We start from the raw sequence: 19,602 nt of genomic DNA, 5'->3' as shown, positions 1-19,602 counted from the left end.
AAAACAGATTTATCAAGTCTATAAACCGTCATAAAGCCTCATTCCTGCTGAGTTCAGATTCTACAACAATAAATGCAAAAACATTCACTGTAAACCTAAACCCTAATGCTCAAAATAATTAATTGGTTTGAGAAGGGTAAATTTTAGTTATCTTTTATATGTATTTAGAACTTTATTTTTCTTCTGAGTTTACAAAACTGACACATTGTAAGTAATATGAATTGTTTAATTGTTTCGAGTTTTATGAATTTGTTTCTTTGAATTTACAGGTTTATGTAACCGATTACCTCAAATATTTTGATTTCCCTTTCATGCTGCGTCGAGACACTGTGGGAACGCCCCTGCGTGATTGCATCATGAAGCACGTGTGAAATCAGTCCAATGGTGTGATGAGACATCATAGACGGGTGACGTCACAGACCAGGAAACTATAAAGCATACCTAGAAACAGACCGCGCTAGCTTCTGTGTCCTCAGCAAGTGCTGTCTGTGATACTGTTTCTGTCTATTTAGTGTTGGATTGGCACTGCAGTTACACACACACACACACACATATATACTGTATATATTATGGTGAACAAGCAGCGGTTTAAGAAGTGTGCTTTTCCCTGCCCTTGTTTCCTTATGGGTGGGGATACACACAATCTTTGTGTTTCTTGTTTGGAAATGGATCATGCCCAGTCAGTTCTCGAGGGGGCTGACTGTGAGCATTGTGAGAAGCTGTCCGTGAGGACACTCCAGTGGTGTAGTCTAGTTTTTTGTAGTGAGTATACTGTAATATATAATATAACTGTCCACATACACTCCTGTTCTACTGTGATCCACACACACTCCTGTTCTACTGTGATCCACACACACTCCTGTTCTACTGTGATCCACACACACTCCTGTTCTACTGTGATCCACACACACTCCTGTTCTACTGTGATCCACACACACTCCTGTTCTACTGTGACCCACACACTCTCCTGTTCTACTGTGATCCACACACACTCCTGTTCTACTGTGACCCACACACTCTCCTGTTCTACTGTGATCCACACACTCTCCTGTTCTACTGTGACCCACACACTCTCCTGTTCTACTGTGACCCACACACACTCCTGTTCTACTGTGATCCACACACACTCCTGTTCTACTGTGATCCACACACTCTCCTGTTCTACTGTGATCCACACACTCTCCTGTTCTACTGTGATCCACATACACTCCTGTTCTACTGTGATCCACACACACTCCTGTTCTACTGTGACCCACACACACTCCTGTTCTACTGTGATCCACACACACTCCTGTTCTACTGTGACCCACACACACTCCTGTTCTACTGTGATCCACATACACTCCTGTTCTACTGTGATCCACACACACTCCTGTTCTACGGCTGATTAACTCTACAGGGAGTTTAGTCTCTATGTTATTGTGTCTGAATGAGTAACTGGAGGAAGAGCAGAACAAACTCCAGGACTGATCACTACGTCCAAACACACACTCTTTATCCCGTCCCTTCCTGCTGATGCACTTATATGACACTGATATAAACACACGTTCACCACTCCACTCAATCTCCCAGTAACAGCGTCCACACACACTCTCTCTACACAACACCTGAGGACACACATCAAATCTGTCTGGATGATCAGGATACGACTGAATCTGTGGGAAAGTGTCAGTAATCACTCTGTTCCTGTCAGACAGACGGAGGTATTTATTCACTGTGTTCAGATCCAGATTGAGCTGATGGGAATCTGATGGAGATAAAACACATCAGAATCAGGAATTATGAATCTGTCTGATCTTTTAATGTATCTGAACTCTTCATGTTCAATATATCATCAGTGTCTCAGTGCAGTTTACCAGATATCCTGAGCAAATCATCATTTACATGATCAACTCTAAAACTCTTCTGTCATGTTTTCTTTCACTTCTCCAGGAAGAACATGAACACACTCAGTGAGCTTTTCTGCTTGTTTTCTCAGTGACTTACATTGTAGGAAGTCGTTCCTGGTCCTGGGAACAATGTTGGAGAAAGTGGCTGTGGAAATCAACAGACATGAAGAGTGTAATTATCATGTCAAGAGAAAATGATCCCTGCATCCGTTCCTGAGACATTTCTAATATGATCTTCTACATGATCTGAGATGATGGAGGATCGTTTCTGAGAGCAGAATCTCCAGGACTTTACCTCTGTCAGAGATCTTCTCTTTGCAGAAATCCTCCAGTTTGTCTCTCAGCTGACGGACAGATTCTCTCACGCCATCAAAAGAGGAGAGAGAACTGAAGAGATTGCCATTTACGTCTGTAGATTCAGGAGGAGCTGAGAGAGACTGGAAACTCTAGAGAAAACAGAAATCAAAGCTCATCACCTCCACACTTCATCAATAACCTGCTCTACTGTCAGATTTGTGCGGCTCTTGTTGATCTTTAGTAACTCTCCTCAATCCAGCACTTTCACAGCATCAGCTTCATTCTTCTCATATTCTTTATGTGACATTAGAGACACAAGTTCTAGCGTTTGCTATTTATACTATATGTGAACTTCCTGGGAAATCAATTTAAGCTCAATATTAGCTTGAGAAATACATGATTTTAATTAGAAATACTGCGATCATAAATCCAAATTTAGTGTATTTTGAAATTATATATTTAAAAATAAATTGGCAGAATAAACCAAATAATTAGGGCCCAAGCCCTGAAAAGGCGAAGGCCCTATTGTTTCCGGAAGGATTATTTTTAGGGCCCAAGCCCTGAAAGGGCGAATCACATGGATGTGACTATTGTGAGTCAAAGTTATAGCGCCACCAACTGGCTGCAGGAAGTTTGTCACTTTCAAAATGCTTTTAAATCACTCTCTTATTTTTACCCGATTTGCTTCAAACTTTATGTGTATAATGTAGACCCACAGCAGATGTAGACCTGTGAAAGGATTATTGATATCTTAGATACTGTTGCCATGGCAACGCATCAAACTTTTATTTTTTTATTTTTTTATGCTTTTGAGATTCTTAGCATGCTTGAAATTGCATGAAACTCGACAGACACATCACTTTTATTAGCCAGTGGACATGTGCAAAGTTTCAGAAACGGGCGTGGTGGAATGGCTCAGTAGCGCCACCTTTTGACCAAAGTGGGGGGTTAGATTCATCTACAGCAACAAAACTTGGTATGTATATTGTTCTCATCAAGCCGGACAACTTTCCAATTTACAGTCATTAGCACCGACCAACAGGAAGTCAGATATTTTGGTTTGAATGTGGATTTTTCTGGAGAATTTTCTCTCCCTCTCTCTCTCTGTCTCTCTGTCTCTGTGTGTGTGAGGAGGGGGGGGGGGGGATTTTTAGCCCTTGAACGGGGTCTGAAAAACTTGGTCCATAGATCAAACACGCTTGCATGAATTAATATGAAACTCAGTACACATACAGATCTCATCGGGCCGAACAACTTTCCCTTGGTCAAGTTTTACGTCAGCCCAACAGGAAGTCGGCTATTATGGGTTGTTTGGAGAACGCTTGCTCTGGTATTTGAAATAATCCTCCTAGGCAATTCTTTCAAGTGCCACCAATCTTGGTCAGCATAAAGTCAAGACATTGAGGATGCTAAAGTGCGGACGGATTTTTGATATCTCGAATGGTTTGGCCATGGCGAGGAAACGAATTTATGGCGAGAAAAGATAAAAATGAAGTGTTATAACTTCTGTATACATTAACTGATCTTGATGAAACTTCAGCAGTTTGTTCGTGGTAAGAGGCCGATCACATGTATGTAACTATTGTGAGTCAAAGTTATAGCGTCACCAACTGGCAGGAAGTGTGTCACTTTCTAAATGCTTTTGACAAAAGTGAGGGGGTTAATTTTATGTACAGTCACAAAAATCAGTACACACATTGGTCTCATCGAGCCGGACAATTTTCTAATTTACAATAATTAGCTCCGAGCAACAGGAAGTCAGATATTTTGGTTTGAATGTGGATTTCTTTGCAAAATCAGCCTCTGAATTTTTACCCACTCCTCTTAAAGGGATAGTTCGCCCAAAAATGAAAATTCTGTCATCATTTACTCACCCTCAAGTTGTTTCAAACCTGTATGAATTTCTTTTTTCTGCTGAACACAAAAGAAGATATTTTGAAAAATCTCGGTAACCAAACAGTTGATGGACCCCATTGACTTCCATAGTATTTTTTTTTTCCTACTATCAGATAAGTAATATTGTCTGTCTTGTCACTTAAAAAAAAAAAAAAAAATATATATATATATATATATATATATATATATAACGCGCGTGTCCTGCTCCTGCTCACCATATGCACTGCTCCTGCGCTGCTTACACTCTAATAACGCGTGCAGTGTGAAACCGCCGTAACTCTGTGTCACCGCATAATAGAGGTGTTAAAAAATAATGAGAATATAAATACATATATATCCGAGTCCTGATCGGGAGGTAACGTCCGATTCCGATCGAGTCTGAAAACACGCGATCGGGCCCGATTTCCGATCACGTGATCGGATCGGGACATCCCTAATATATATATATATATATATATATATATATATATATATATATATTATAGTGAACAAGCAGCAGTTTAAGAAGTGTGCTTTTCCCTGCCCTTGTTTCCTTACGGGTGGGGATACACACAATCTTTGTGTTGCTTGTTTGGAAATAGATCATGCCCAGTCATTTCAGGGGGGCTGACTGTGAGCATTGTGAGAAGCTGTCCGTGAGGACTCTCCACTCCCGCCGATCATTCTTTGAGGAGGACGGTTCGGAAAAAACTGCTAAATATATCTCATTGGGTCCTGCTCACAATAGAAAAAAGTTACAGAATTCAGTTCGGTTCTCGTCCACACAGATTTCTTGGGGTCCTCTCTACGGTGGTGGACCCCGAGCAGGCTCTGGTTATGGAGCAAGAAGTACAGAATCTTCTGTGAAAGGAGGCTATAGAAAGGGTTCTTTCTCCCAGCAGGGAGTCGGGGTTTTACAGCCGTTACTTCACTGTTCCAAAGAAGGATGGAGAGCTGCGTCCTATTCTAGACCTGCGTCAACTAAACTGCAGGGTTCAGAATCTTAAGTTCAAAATGCTTACACTCAAACAGATCCTGTCACAGATTCAGTCCAAGGACTGGTTTGGCATGATAGATTTGAAGGATGCATACTTCCATGTAGCCATCCATCCTCATCACAGGAAGTTCCTTAGATTCGCTTTCGGGGGCGAAGCCTACCAATTTCGGGTTCTTCACTTCGGCTTAGGTTTATCAACCTGCACTTTCACGAAATGCGTGGATGCAGCTCTGGCTCCACTGAGACTCAGAGAACCCAGCTCAGAGAACGTACTCGGTTACCTAACGTAACCTTGGTTCTCTCTAGAAGAGGGAACGAGTATTGCGTAAGTTGCTTACGCTACAGGTAAAGTCATCTTTTCTCGAGATCTGAAGCCAAAAAAAAAATTCTTCATTTTGTATATATTGACAACGCAGTGTGGCAGCCAGCAGACCATAGCAGGCTGTATAAGCGTGCTCATTGGCTGACCTGTGGCAACTGCTGCAGCCTATCGGTGAGCCCTGCGTGACGTCGTGCCCTCTACGCGTCACAGCCCGCCAGAATGGGTGTGGCTTAGTCTATATAAAGACGGGCTCAACAGGCTAAACTCTGGTTTTCATTGACTGAAGCGAATAAGCTCGTGGCGCGAGTATGGCAGGTTATGCAATACTCGTTCCCTCTTCTAGAGAGAACCGAGGTTACATTAGGTAACCGAGTACGTTCTCTTACGAGAGGTTCTCTCATATTGCGTAAGTCACTTACGCTACGGGAACCCCTTGTCAACGCCGTGTGCGCCGAGCATCACTGCATGAGTCCCAGGGAAGCCCGGGGGACACAACATGCGGGAACAGGCGGCCAGCAACGCGGGCCAGCACATGTAATAAGCACTTCATAGGAATACAGACCGGCTCCCCCTGTCTATGTATAAACGTGTAGGGAAAAGGCGGCCAGCAACACGGGCCAGCACAAGTACATAAGAGGGAAAAAATAGAACGGCTCCGCCGGTCTATGTATAGAGAGTATCAACCCTTTGTGCAGCTGTGTGGAGAATAGGTGGCCAGCAACGCGGGCCAGCACAAATACACAAGCACATCATAGGGGAATACAAATCGGCTCTGCCGGTCTATGTATATAGAGTCTCACCCATTTGTGCAGCTCAACCAGAAGAGCTCATAGTGACATAGGTTGTCTACTTCGGCTTCTACTTCTAGGCTGTAGGTTGTCTACAAACCGAAAGGTTGGTGGTTCAATCCCCGGTTCCACTTGACCAAGTGTCGAGGTGTCCATGAGCAAGACACCTAACCCCAGCTGCTCGGCTGGATGGCGCCTTGCATGGCAGACACCGCCGTCGGTGTATGAATGAGTGAGTGAATGGGTGAATGTGAGGCAATGTAAAGCGCTTTGGTGGCCATAGGTCTGTGAAAGCGCTATATAAATGCAGTCCATTTACCATTTACCATTTACATGAGAGTGGCCTGCACATGAATGTCTGGGCAGAACATACACATCTCTTAGACTGATAAAAGTTTAGCCTGCAGGGCGGGAACTTCCAGGTTATAAAACCTCACAAATGTAGAGGGAGAGGCCCAGCCTGCCGCCATACAAATGTCGTGAATAGAAATCCCGCTGGACCAAGCCCACGACGAAGCCATGCCTCTAGTGGAATGGGCCCTAATGCCCATCGGGCACTGCAGGTGTTTGGACGCATAAGCTGCTGCGATAGCGTCCACTATCCATCTGGACAGGCTATGTTTCGAGGCGGCGAGACCCTTGGTGCGCCCACCAAACGAAACAAAGAGCAGCTCAGACTGCCTGAAGGCGGCGGAGCGCGTGATGTAAGCTCTCAGCGCCCTGACGGGGCATAGGAGGTTATCACTGTCCTCGCTATCAGATGCTGGCAGAGTGGAGTGCCAATCGTCTTGGGGATGTAACCATGTCTCGGTTTGAGGATGACTTAGGGCTGGATGATTAATCGAAAAGTAATCGAAACCGAAATTCAGAGCCTATAACCGACGTACTTTTACCAAGTCGGTTATTTCGGTTTTTTAATCCTATTAATATTTCCGCCCACTGTGTGTTAATGTACTTTCCCCTTAAAACATATTACCGCGTGTGTAGTCACGTGACTCCGCCCCGTCCCTTAGCTCTGAACGCGCGTCTATTTCGCTTCAAACTCGCTTACGCGCGTCCTATTCGCTTTGGACGCGCGAATGGATTCAAAATGTTTAAGCGTAGAACTAGACGCGATAGACGCGAATTTGAATGTGTGTGTGTGTCAGAGAGAGAGAGAGAGAGGCACAGACGCGATCTAACAGTGGAAACATAAAAACATCATTCGTCATTATAACATCAACGTCAATTTGTTCATACAGGACATCATTAAAACTGCAAAGTGTTTAGCCTACTTATATTTGTGTAAAACATAGTGCTTTTGTCAAACTGTAAACTCTTGTCAAACTGTAACCTACAACTGTCACCCAACCAAAATCACACACACACACACACTGTGTACATTTTTTTTATAAAAATATCAAATGATCTCATCTTTTTGGACATTCATTATATTGCATTGGTTTTCATTTCTTGTCCTAAAACAGAGCACTAATCTTTTTATTTTTAAGTAACACATTCTACATTGATTAAAAAATAAAATAAAATTTGTTTTTAATGGTAGTATTATTTTATACAGAAATAAATTATTTATAATTCAGATGAGAAGTTAAAAGTTAATTTAAATTTTAAGGAAACAAATATATTGATCTGAAATATAGCTAATTAATTTTAAATTCATTCAGGTTACCAAACATATCTCAAGGTCTTTTGAATAAAGGGTGGCAGTCTTTCATTATCCAACTGTTGTTGTGGACTATACTGGAGAAGTATTTGTTCTTCATTTGAGTGAGATGTTTTTATGTGGCTAATTGAGCAAAGTGCTTCCATATATTTTATTACTAGTAGTATTAGTTCAAGAATAAAATAAAGATATCGGATTGATATCGGTATCGGCAAATAGCCAAAGCTGCGGTATTGGTATTGTATCATATCGGAAGTGAAAAAGTGGTATCGGGACATCCCTAAATCTTTCATTAGAAAAAATAACCGTGAACGTATTTACAGTATAAGCCTTGCCAGTGACATAGGATTTTTTTTTTTAAATAATCGTTCAATAATCGTAATCGAGGTAACTTGTTTGATTAATTGCGATTATGATTTTAGCCAAAATCGTCCAGCCCTAGGATGACTTTAGAGTCATTCGGTCCGAACTCGAGACATGTGGGGCTAACAGATAGCGTGTGTAGATCCCCCACTCGTTTTACTGATGACAGAGCTATCAGAAAAACGGTCTCGAGCGAGAAGTATTTTAGATCCACGGAATCTAACGGCTCAAAGGGAAAAGCTTTCAGGGCCTCCAGGACCAAAGAAAGATCCCAAATAGGAACCGAAGGGGATTCATCCTCCTGGCTCCTCTAAGGAAGCGGATGATGAGCTCGTTCCTTCCTATCGCACGGCTGCGCGTCGGCTCAGCGAACACTGCAATAGCCGCAACATAAACTTTGAGCGTGGAAGGGGACCTGCCCTTGTCCAACAGCTCTTGAAGGAAGGAAAGCACCCACAAAACCCCACGCGTACATGGGTCCAGGCTCTTAGTAGCGCACCATTTGGAGAACACTGACCATTTAGATGCGTAGAGCCTTCTCGTAGAAGGAGCTCTAGACTGTGTGATCATGTTCACGACCCCTTCTGGCAAAGCAACGGGTATCCGTTGATTATCCACGCATGCAGAGACCAGCGCTCTGGATGGGGATGCTAAATTGATCCACCGGCCTGAGAGAGAAGATCTCTCCTCACCGGGATCGGCCATGGGGCTATGTGCGTCACCAGCCTCACCAGCTCTGGGCACCAGGTTTGGTTCTCCCATCGCGGGGCTATGAGGAGCACTGAGTGGCGCGTTTCCCTGATCTTCTTGATTACCTGTGGTAACAGCGAGATCGGAGGGAAAGCATACAGCGGGCGGCCGGGCCAGGTCTCGGGCAATGAGCATTGTCTTTCGATGCAAAAAGGTCGACTTCCGCTTTGCCGAAGAGGCGCCATAGTAACTGTACTGTTTGAGGGTGCAGGGAACATTCTCCCGGGGGAATGTTGTCCCTGGACAGTCTGTCTGGGCCGACATTCCTGTGGCCCGGTATATGCAAGGCTCTCAGCGAGCACAATGAGTGATAGGCCCAAACGAGAAGGCGTTCTGTCAGTTTGCAAAGGTTTCTGGATCTGACACCGCCCTGGTGATTCACGTAGGACACCACAGACATGTTGTCCGAGCGGACTAGAACATGGTGGCCCCGTATGTGTGGGAGGAAACGCTTCAGCGCGTTCTCGACCGCTATCATCTCCAGACAGTTTATATGAAGGCATTTCTCCTGGTCTGACCACAGGCCAAAAAACGGTTTGCCTTCGAAAAGAGCGCCCCAACCCAAGTTGGAGGCGTCTGTCGAGATAACTTTCCGGTGCGAGACGGCTCCCATTGTCACTCCCCGCTGGTACCAGTCAGCCGCTAACCAGGGTCTCAGTGCTGAAACGCAGCTCTGAGTCACTCTGATCCGGATGCAGCCAGACGCCCAGGCTCGGTGAGGCACTCGAGCGTTCAACCAGCGTTGCAGCGGGCGCATACACAGTAGACCCAGCTGAAGCACTGCTGCAGCTGATGCCATACAACCCAGCATCCTCTGAAATGTTTTTAGAGGTGCAACGCTGCCTTTCTGGAAAGACGCGGCCAGGCGTTGAACACGGCGCGCACGCTGTGTCGACAGCCGGGCCGTCATTGCCACAGAGTCCAGTTCTATACCTAGAAAAGAGGCTGACTGACTGGGCAGTAATGAGCTCTTGGTCCAGTTGAACGTGAGACCCAGGCTTTTCAGATGGCCGAGAAGCACTGTTCTGTGAGAAATAAGTTCTTCCTCTGACTTTGCTAGAATCAGCCAATCGTCCAAATAGTTCAAAATCCACATGCCCTGAGTCCTCAGGGGAGCGAAAGCCGTGTCCATGCACTTTGTGAATGTACGGGGTGCTAAAGACAGGCTTGATATTGTATTGTATTGATATACCTGACCGTCGAAGGCGAATCTCAAGAATGGCCTGTGACGGGGTATTATCTGAATCTGAAAGTAAGCGTCTTTCAGATCGAGGGAAATAAACCAGTCCCCCGGGCGAATTTGCGCGAGGATCTGTCTGGTTGTGAGCATTTTGAACGGTCTTCTCATAAGAGCTTTGTTCAAATATCTCAGAGAGCTCTGTCCTTCTTGGGCATGAGGAAATAACGGCTGTAAAAGCCTGACTTGCTTTGCACAGAAGTTTCGCTATTTCTGCACGAAGTAGGTGTGCTACTTCCCCATTCACTCTCGTCTCGGTTCGTGCCCGAAAGCGCGGGGGACGGCGAGCGAACTGCAACGAATAGCCCTGCTTTACTGTGCTCAGCACCCATTCTGACACGCCTGGAATAGCTTCCCATGCTTTTGCATGTGTGGCTAGGGACAGAATGGCCTCCAGGTTCTGATCGCCGCATTCCGCGGGCTCGAGAACCTGAATCGGAGGCGTGGGCGCAGTGCGCACGCTCTTGGTGCTCGAATACGGCCGCTCGCAGACAACGATGGCTGGCCGTTTTACACACGATGTCCCGGTGGCTTTTGATGGGGAGCATATTGTGCGAGGAACGGGGTGCGAGAGTGGCACCGGGGGGAAAATGCTTGTCAGTAAGTGTGAGTGCTCACGAGCGGGCACAGGACTTACATCCGTGATGTGACCGGCAGAGAGTGGCCATGTGACAGAGCGAGCGGTGAGTAGGTGTGGGCATGGGCTCGTGGGCACATATCCTACATCTAACACTCGAGCGGCTTTCGCCAGCTTTATGAAAGTGGGCTCTGTGAGAGACACAGGGGGTATAGTGCTTGTGTGCAGGGGTGAACACTGAAATGTGGGCACATTTTCTGCATTTAAAACACATGCGGCGTGAGCCGGACAACCAGACATTATGCTCTTTTTGAGATTTCTCTGGGTCGCCGTGACAACGTCGGTTGTATGCAGGTGAGCGGGTAGTATCACCGGCTCGTTGGCTGCGTAATACACATCTGCAGTAGCCATGACTACGGGGACTGACAGAGCAGAAAGCTTTGACGGTGGTCCGGCCGCGGCGGGACTTAACCATCTTTTCCTCCTTTGATCTGCTAGGAGGACTTCGCGGGCTCGGGTTTCAGCGCGATCTTGGGCCGTGGTCCCCGCGGGGGAGGCGGCCTGTTGAGGCCTGTTGATGCAACTCGAGGCCAAGTTGGTCGACGGCCTTGGTGAGGAGGCGCAGTAGTTCCGCATCCACGCCGGCCCGAGTACGGCCGGACTCCTGGACTGACGAGGGCCTGTGGGCCCAAAGGAAATTAATGTCTCTCAGGGCAGTATATATAAAGTTGAGGCTGAGGCCCGGGGAATGGAGACTTCACCCCGAGGCGGTGTAGCCCCTATGGGAGAAATTTGGTCAAGCACAAGTAGACCTATTTGCATCTTCAGAGACAACTCACTGTCCCATGTGGTTCTCCCTCACACATCCAGCTCCCCTGGGGCGATGGTTCAGGTGTGGCCCAGGCTACACCTGTATGCTTTTCGTCCGATATCTCTGCTCCCGGGAGTTCTGGAGAGCACACTTCTTAAACTGCCGTCTACTATTAGTAGCCCTGTACTGGCCGGCCTGAGTTTGGTTCTCAGACCTGGTGTCCCTTCTAGACGGCTCTCTGATGGAGATTCCGAGCAGGAGGGACCTATTGTCCCAAGCAGGGGGCACAATTTATCATCCTCGTCCAGAGTTGTGGAAACTGTGGGTCTGGCCCCTGAGGGGGCACAACTCATAGAATCTGGTCTCTAGACTGAGGTCATGGAGACCATACTCCAGTCCAGAGCTCACTCCACGAGAAGACTGTTTGCACTTAAGTGGAGACTGTTCTCTTCTTGGTGTAGAGAACGTCAATTGGATCCGGTCAACTGCCCCGTTGGTTCAGTATTTGATTATTTGCAAGAACGTTTCTCTGCTGGATTATCTCCTTCCATCTTAAAGGTGTATGTGGCGGCTATATCTATCTATATATCTATAATAAAAAATAATAATAATTAATTACATTTATATAGCGCTTTTCTAGGTACTCAAAGCACTTTACATGGAAGGGGGAATCTCCTCAACCACCACCAATGTGCAGCATCCACCTGCATGATGCGACAGCAGCCATATTGCGCCAGAACTCCCTCCACACACCAGCTTACTGGTGGAGAGGAGACAGTGATGAAGCCAATCAGTATATGGGGATGATTAGGAGGCCATGATGGACAGAGGCCATGGGGCAAATTTGGCCAGGATGCCGGGGTTGCACCCCTACTCTTTTTTATGAAGTTTATATGAAACTTTCTTCGAAGGACATCCTGGGATTTTTAATGACCACAGAGAGTCAGGACCTCGGTTTAACGTCTCATCCGAAGGACGCGGCTCTTTGACAGTATAGTGTCCCCGTCACTACACTGGGGTGTTAGGACCCACACAGACCATGTGATGACGTATGGCGCAATTACGTTCCCTAGCGCGCACAACAACAACACCTGTATGTGTTGTTGCCGCATGTCAGCCTCCGATGACGATTTAGTACCTAAAAAGGGAAATACTTCAATAGTATTTTAAAGGGGTGATTAGTGTGTAATGTTCTGCAAAGTTACAACGCTCAAAATTCAAAGCAAAGTAATATATTTGCTTTTAAAGAAATAATTTTTTAAGGACTACCGGTACAACAAACGGCTGGTAGGGGATACACAACATTCCTCCTGGGTTAGTGACATCACCAACCCAAAAATTTACATAAACCCCGCCCACGGGATCACGCAGTCCATGTTGTGAAGAGGAAGAGTTGTTCTAGTCGAGAACAATTGTGAGTCTGCTCAAGCTGTCGCATCTGTCTTTTCACATGCAATACAGTACGTAACACAAATGCAATATCATGTCACTCTGTATGCATCTTACAACCGTTGCCACACGAGCGATTTTGTAGATTATCATGATGGAATATGCTAATCAATGACCTGAAGATAGTTAACTCCTTTTTCATCAACTAACCATTCAGAAACATCCTGTTGCTTCTACCTGTTGTCACTTCTTCTTGAGTCTATCCATCATTGTCCGACTCCAGTTTAAACATAAAAGGCAGAACCGTTTCTGACATTTTAGTGCTTGTCTGCATTAGGTAATCGGAGCTGCTAACAGTTCAAAAATTTTCATATTGTCTTCTTAATGATTAAAATTGGATAGTTTTCTTCTAGAAAGACAAAAAAGTTCAGGTGGAGAAAAAAGCTTTTTCTTTACCTTGACATGTTTCGACTGCAACCTGCAGTCTTCCTCAGAAGCGTCATCTGACAGCTGTGACGTGTCGTTTATCAGCTGTTATTTCCTGGGCGTGGCCAACCCGGCGGACCTGACAGTTCCGCCGGGCTGGTCACGCCCTGCCCCCCCGTCGCTCGATGGTCTCTGGAGGATGGTGTTCCATGTGTGTGAGAGTATGTAGGCGGGCAATTCCGCGCAAAACTGTCACATCCATAACACCAACACAATGCCATTGTATTTAGTTGGCGTTATGGATGTGACCGTTTTGCGTGGAATTGCCCAGGCTCCCTCGTCCCGGTTGATGGTGTCCTTGGCCCGCTTCCTGATTTCAATCGCCTCCTTTATCCATCTTCTGTATCTGTTTGGTTCTGATCTGATGATGTGTCCGTTGTCCCAGTCCATAATGTGGTTATTTCGTTTGCAATGATCTGATATGGCTGATTTTAGTTGTTCCTGTTGCGCTTTTTCCTTTTGAGTTCTAGTGAGTCGTCCTGTTGTTTCTTTTTCACATTCTTTCTGATGTTCTTTCTTTCTTGTGTTGAATGACCTGCCTGTTTCTCCTACGTATGTTTTATTGCATGATTTGCATGGTATCTCGTATATGACGTTACATTTTTTGTCTTGCTCTATTTTGTCCTTGGGGTGTACCAGTAACTGCCTTAACTTTGTGTATGGTTTTACTACTGTGTTTATGTTGTATTTTCTTATTGCCCGCTGTAATGGTTCTGTTATACCTCTGATATATGGTAGGGTTACTATGTCCTTGTTTCTGGTTTCAGATTTCGGTTTGGGTTTTGTTTTTGGTCTGGTCTGCTTGTTTGCGACTTGTTCTTTTCCTTTGTTTATGGCCCATGTCGGATATTTGCAGCGTGCAAGTGCGTGTCTGATATGTTTTTCCTCTTTCTGTCTGTCTTTTTCCTCCGTGATGAAACTGGTCCGTTCATAAAGTGTTCTCACTACTGATAATTTATGCGCCGTGGGATGTTCAGATGTCCAGAGTAGATATTGGTCGGTGTGTGTTGGTTTCCTGTAGACTGTTATTTTGATGCTGTCATCATCTCTGTGGTGGATCTTTAAATCTAAAAAAGCTATGGTTCTGTTGCATTCTTCCTCATATGTGAATTTTATGTTTCCGGTGGGGTCAATACTGTTTAGGTGGTCCGTGAGTTCCTGTGTATGTCCGTTTTTATTTTTTCCAGTATGTCGTCTACATAACGTTTCCAGAGGGTAGGTCTGCAATGCGATGGTGCTGTGACTATGGCTGTGGTTTCCAAGTCCTCCATGAAAAAACTGCTCATTATGGCTGATAGTGGGTCCCCCATGGCGAATCCCTCTTTTTGTCTGAATATTGTTCCTCTGTATTGGAAATATGTGGATTTTGTGACGAAGCTCAGTAGTTCAGTTATATCATCAACTGTGAGGTTTGTGCGTCTTTTAAGTGTCCTGTCTTTTCGGAGTCGTTCTTGTACGATGTGAAGTGTTACATCCACGGGGGTCTTTGTGAAAAGTGATATGACATCGTGTGAAATTAAAATTTCATCTGATTCTATTTTTATGTTGTTGAGTTCTTTCACTAGTTGTTTTGAGTTTTGGCAGTGATGTTCTGTTAGGCCGAGGAGGGGTTTTATAATTTCCACTAATGCTTTTGATAGGTTGTAAGTGACCGAGCCGATACTGTCTACTATTGGGCGTAGTGGGATGTCCTTTTTGTGTATTTTTGGTGTTCCATAGATTCGTGGCATAATGTTTGCGGTGGGAATTAGATTGTCATATGCCTCCTTTGTTATTTTTTTGTTTTCTAGTAATGGTTTGAGAAGTGCTTTTAATGTTCTTTTCTTTTCTTCAGTAGGGTTCTTCTTTAGGATTTCATATGTATTGTTGTCTTTTAGCATTGCTTCCATCTGTTTTTCATATTTGTCCGTGTCCATGACAACTGTTGTACGTCCTTTGTCCGCCGGTATGATGGTGATGGTTTTATCCTTTTTAAGTGAGGTTATTGCTTTTCTTTCTTCTTTTGTGATGTTACTTGTTGGTAATTTTGCTGTTCTTAAAATGCCTGCTACGGTGTTACGTAGCTCCGATTTATGTCCCTGGTCTTGGATTTTTTGACATGCCAATTCTGTTGCTAGTATGTACTCCTCGTGTGGTATATTTTTTGGCGTAATGGCAAAGTTTAGCCCTCGTGTTAAAATTATTTTCTCGGTTTCCGTGAGTGTGCGTTGTGACAGATTCCGTACCCACGTTTCATTTGTTTCCATGCATGTTTTATTGTTTGCGTTCTTTCTCTCTATCAGCTTTTGAAGTTTATTTAACTGTCGGGTTTTAATTTTTCTGAACTCTTGTTCGTATGTGATCTCCAGGTGTTCGTCTATTTTGGTTTGTGTGTCATGATCTATAGGAAAAATTATTTTGAAATTGTCCTTCTCTACTTTTGTTTGTTCCGTGATTCTTTCAATTTTATTTACAGTCGTTCTTATCCTCTCTTTCACGAGGTCTTTTCGGGCTCTTTTGATTATTTTTTCCGCATTTTTAGTGGGAATAGGGTTCTTGATATTGAGGCTTGCTGGTGTAATATCCTCATCTCGACATCGGAGGTTGAATCTCAGGTGGTTCTTATGGCGTGCCCTTGTTTTTTCTAGTCTCTCTAAGCGGCGGAGGGCTTTGACACAGTCTTTTCCAAAACTTCCTCGTAATAGTTCAAAAATTTTCATATTGTCTTCTTAATGATTAAAATTGGATAGTTTTCTTCTAGAAAGACAAAAAAGTTCAGGCGGAGAAAAAAGCTTTTTCTTTACCTTGACATGTTTCGACTGCAACCTGCAGTCTTCCTCAGAAGCCACCTCTATTGCATTCTCCAATGCAATAGAGGTGGAAATGGGCTTCTCCACACAGCTCACGCCGAAAAACAACATTTTCCGCCCATTCAGCTGACATAAAAAACACTTTCAATAAACTAAACAAATCCTATCCAATGATGAAATGTTTTCTGTGTTGACAAATCTTGTGCGATGTCCTAAAACTGCCGGGATAATCACACAACGTCTGCTAATGATACGTCCGATTCGCGAACTAATGACTCCTTTAAACTGATTCACTATAATGAATGGTTAAAACAACTGATCTGTCCAACACTGAATCGGTTCGGTGTATAACAAAATCGGTAACACTTTACAATAAGGTTCCATTTATTAAACTCTAGTTAACTAGATCAGTTAACATTAACTATTAATAAACTGCACTTCTACAGCATTTATTAATCTTTATTAATGTTAATTTCACCATTTAGTAGCCTACATTATTTAAATGAAAAGTTGTATTTGTTAACATTAGTTAGCTTAATGCACTGTGTGAAGTAACATTAAAAATACAGGGTTAGGGTTGACTAAGATTAACAAAGATTAATAAATACAGTAACAAATGTATTGCTCGTGGTTCATGTTAGTTAGCCTAATACATTCATTCACTAATGTAAACAAACCAAACCACATTTAACATCTCTTAAAATGAGAATTTTGTTTGTTACCTCAATAAATTTAGGGTCATTCCTATTTTATTTGTGTACATTTTAATCATTAACATTAAAAACACTCTTTTTACGACTAAAATTACAGTAAAGGGTAAAAAAAAAACAGAATTCCCAAAAATTAAAACGGAAAAAACGGAATTTGCAAAAATTAAAACGGAAAAAACGGAATTTGGGAAAAAATAAAACGGAATTTTGGAAAAAATAAAACGGATTTTATAGGGCCCTACTAATTCGGATCAGCACAGAGGGGCCCTCCCTGGAACTGTTTGATCCTACAAAATGTGCTGAAAATTGGCTGTCTGCTGGAAAGAGGTCAAGACGACCAGGCTACAAAGCTTGGCCAAGTGACTCAGACATGATCTTCATTTCAGATAAAATGTGAAACATACATAGGGCCTACATACAATGATAAATGAAATCTACATGACGATAAAGTAGAATTAAATGAAAATCTTTTGTTTGAAAGTTTTGGTCTGATGTTCTTAACCTTACAATGAGCATTGTAAATGTAATTGTTGAATAATTCTAATAATAAAACTATAATGATAAACTTATACAACAAAAATGACTGTGCCCCCAAATATTTGTCTGTGCTCCTAAATTTTTTTATTTAGGCGCACCAGTGCTCCTTGTTCAAAAAGTAAGTGTAGAGCCCTGCAGTGGTTGCATGCACTTGGCCTGGAAGACCGTGAGTTCCCGTCTAGAGCTCAAGTGTGCAACCTGCATTTTACGCGGGATTGCTTCTCCAATGCAAAAGAGGTGGAAATGGGCTTCTCCACACAGCTCACGCCGAAAAACAACGCAGTGCCAAACACTGCTCCACTTAGCATGGCGTTCGTGGTTTGACTGGTCGAGACTGTTTTCCAAAGATTGTGCCTGCCTGTATACGCGAAGTGTACTGTCTTTATAAAGTATCTTCTTATTACACTGTCTGTACACTTACAAAGTTCTCAATGCTTCGGTTTGCATGTAGGGTCCCTCATTATGCTATTGTGTTAGTGTGGCGATTAGCATGAAAACACATCCCAGAGAACGGTCGACTCGGTACCCATGTGTTATTAACCCCTAGGTTAATTTTGCGCTGGAATTATCCTTTAACACTCTGATCTTGTCATATTTCATAGCTATACCTTGGGTATCTCCCGACAACAAACATTCTCTACCAGGGACAGTGAGCTGCAGTGCCCACATGTGCGCCTGTTGAGACAGAATAATTTGTAATTGTAGAGGGAGACTTGAAATCTCTGTTTTTCGCTGAATTATTAACACTAAATCATACCAAAATTAACCTAAATGCATGGGTTTTAAATTTTTGATAGTTCGTTAGCATTTGCTATGAGCATTAGCCTAATTTAGCCATAATGCTAATGTTTTACCACTCAGACACTGGCCCCATTCTCACTCGCACGGCTGCTTCGCCAGCATCGTCGGATGCTGATCGCGATGCGGGAGTTAAGACCGCAGTTTCAGTCAAATTGATATGGCTCTGGCCCTGTGTCACCCTCCTCCACTTCAGGAGAAGTTGGGGGAGAAAAGTCCTGTTGCAAAGCTACTTGAGTCACTCTCCATTTTAGCGAGTCTGACAGCAGCTGTCAATTAATCCGTCACTGCGGGTCTCAGGTGTACGCCCATGCTGTACAAAAATATCTGTGGGGTATTTTGAGCTAAAACTTCACATAGGCCTACACACACTGGGACAACAGAGACTTATTTTACATACTGTAAAAAGGGGCATTATACCACCCCTTTACAGTCCCTCCAGTTTTTCTCGATTCCGCGATCGCTGAATACAACGCAAAATCAACAAAATGTCGCATTTTTTTGCGATCCTGCATAATTCCTAATTTAACCACAAAATAATCACAAAAATGAATAAGACCTCACAAAACATTAAATTATAATCACCCAATTAAAATATCTCTAGTTTAATTAAAGTTTCAATGCATTTTTACGTGGATACAGATGTTGCAGGAAAAGGGGAAACTCCTTTTCCTCGATTTACTGAAGCCTATAATGTAAAGGCATTTTGCAGCTGCACAGTGAGTGTCTGGCTCACTCATTGGCTGTGCTGCGGCAACTGCACATCCAATGGCGCGGGCGCCTCTGACGTGTGCACCAATGAGCTAGCATCACACCATTACACATCAGAGCCGCCAAGGGGGCACAGCCTTAGCCTATATTATACTTTGACCGTCTATGATATTAGTCCCCGAAAAATGCCATTTTAGCAGGTTTAACAACTAAAACGAAACTAAAAACTTGCCAGGTTACTATAGTGCAGCCGGCTACGTAATACTCGTTCCCTAGTCTCAGGGAACTAAGCTTACGATAATAACCTAGTAGTTCCTTTTCGAACGGTCACTTCGTATTGCATTGCTAGTATACGCAGTGGGGACGCCATGCAAAACGCCGCACTATAAGTAACTGGTTGCCTTCTGCAGTTCAGGAGAAGCCTCAACTCAGGATTTACACACAGTTTTACAGTATAAATTACTACACCTGCTGTTAATATTTACATAGGTAAGGTAGAAAAATTGCCCATAGCTTAGGGTGACCATACGTCCTCTAAACTGGACACAGCGACCCCATAGGTTTCAACGGAGAGAAGTGAAGTCAGTTAGAAGCCCTCACTTCCTGATGGCTG

The 19,602-nt window shown here is 43.9% G+C and overlaps 1 protein-coding gene across 1 annotated transcript; it reads right to left on the bottom strand.

Moving 5' to 3' along the window:
* Nucleotides 1–28: 28 nt before the first annotated feature.
* On the bottom strand, nt 29–11,169 carry LOC311087819 (uncharacterized protein; the record flags this gene model as incomplete). Its single annotated transcript, XM_084121290.1, has 6 exons — nt 29–60; nt 1,166–1,747; nt 1,987–2,034; nt 2,185–2,335; nt 10,498–10,949; nt 11,052–11,169. The coding sequence occupies 6 exons, from the start codon at nt 11,167–11,169 to the stop codon at nt 29–31; spliced, it is 1,383 nt and encodes a 460-aa protein (XP_083977416.1).
* Between the last annotated feature and the right edge of the window lie 8,433 nt (nt 11,170–19,602).

The sequence above is a fragment of the Abramis brama genome (assembly GCF_963993115.1).
Source record: "Abramis brama genome assembly, chromosome: 8".
NCBI lineage: Eukaryota > Metazoa > Chordata > Actinopteri > Cypriniformes > Leuciscidae > Abramis > Abramis brama.
This window is presented reverse-complemented; position numbering and strand designations above follow the sequence as displayed.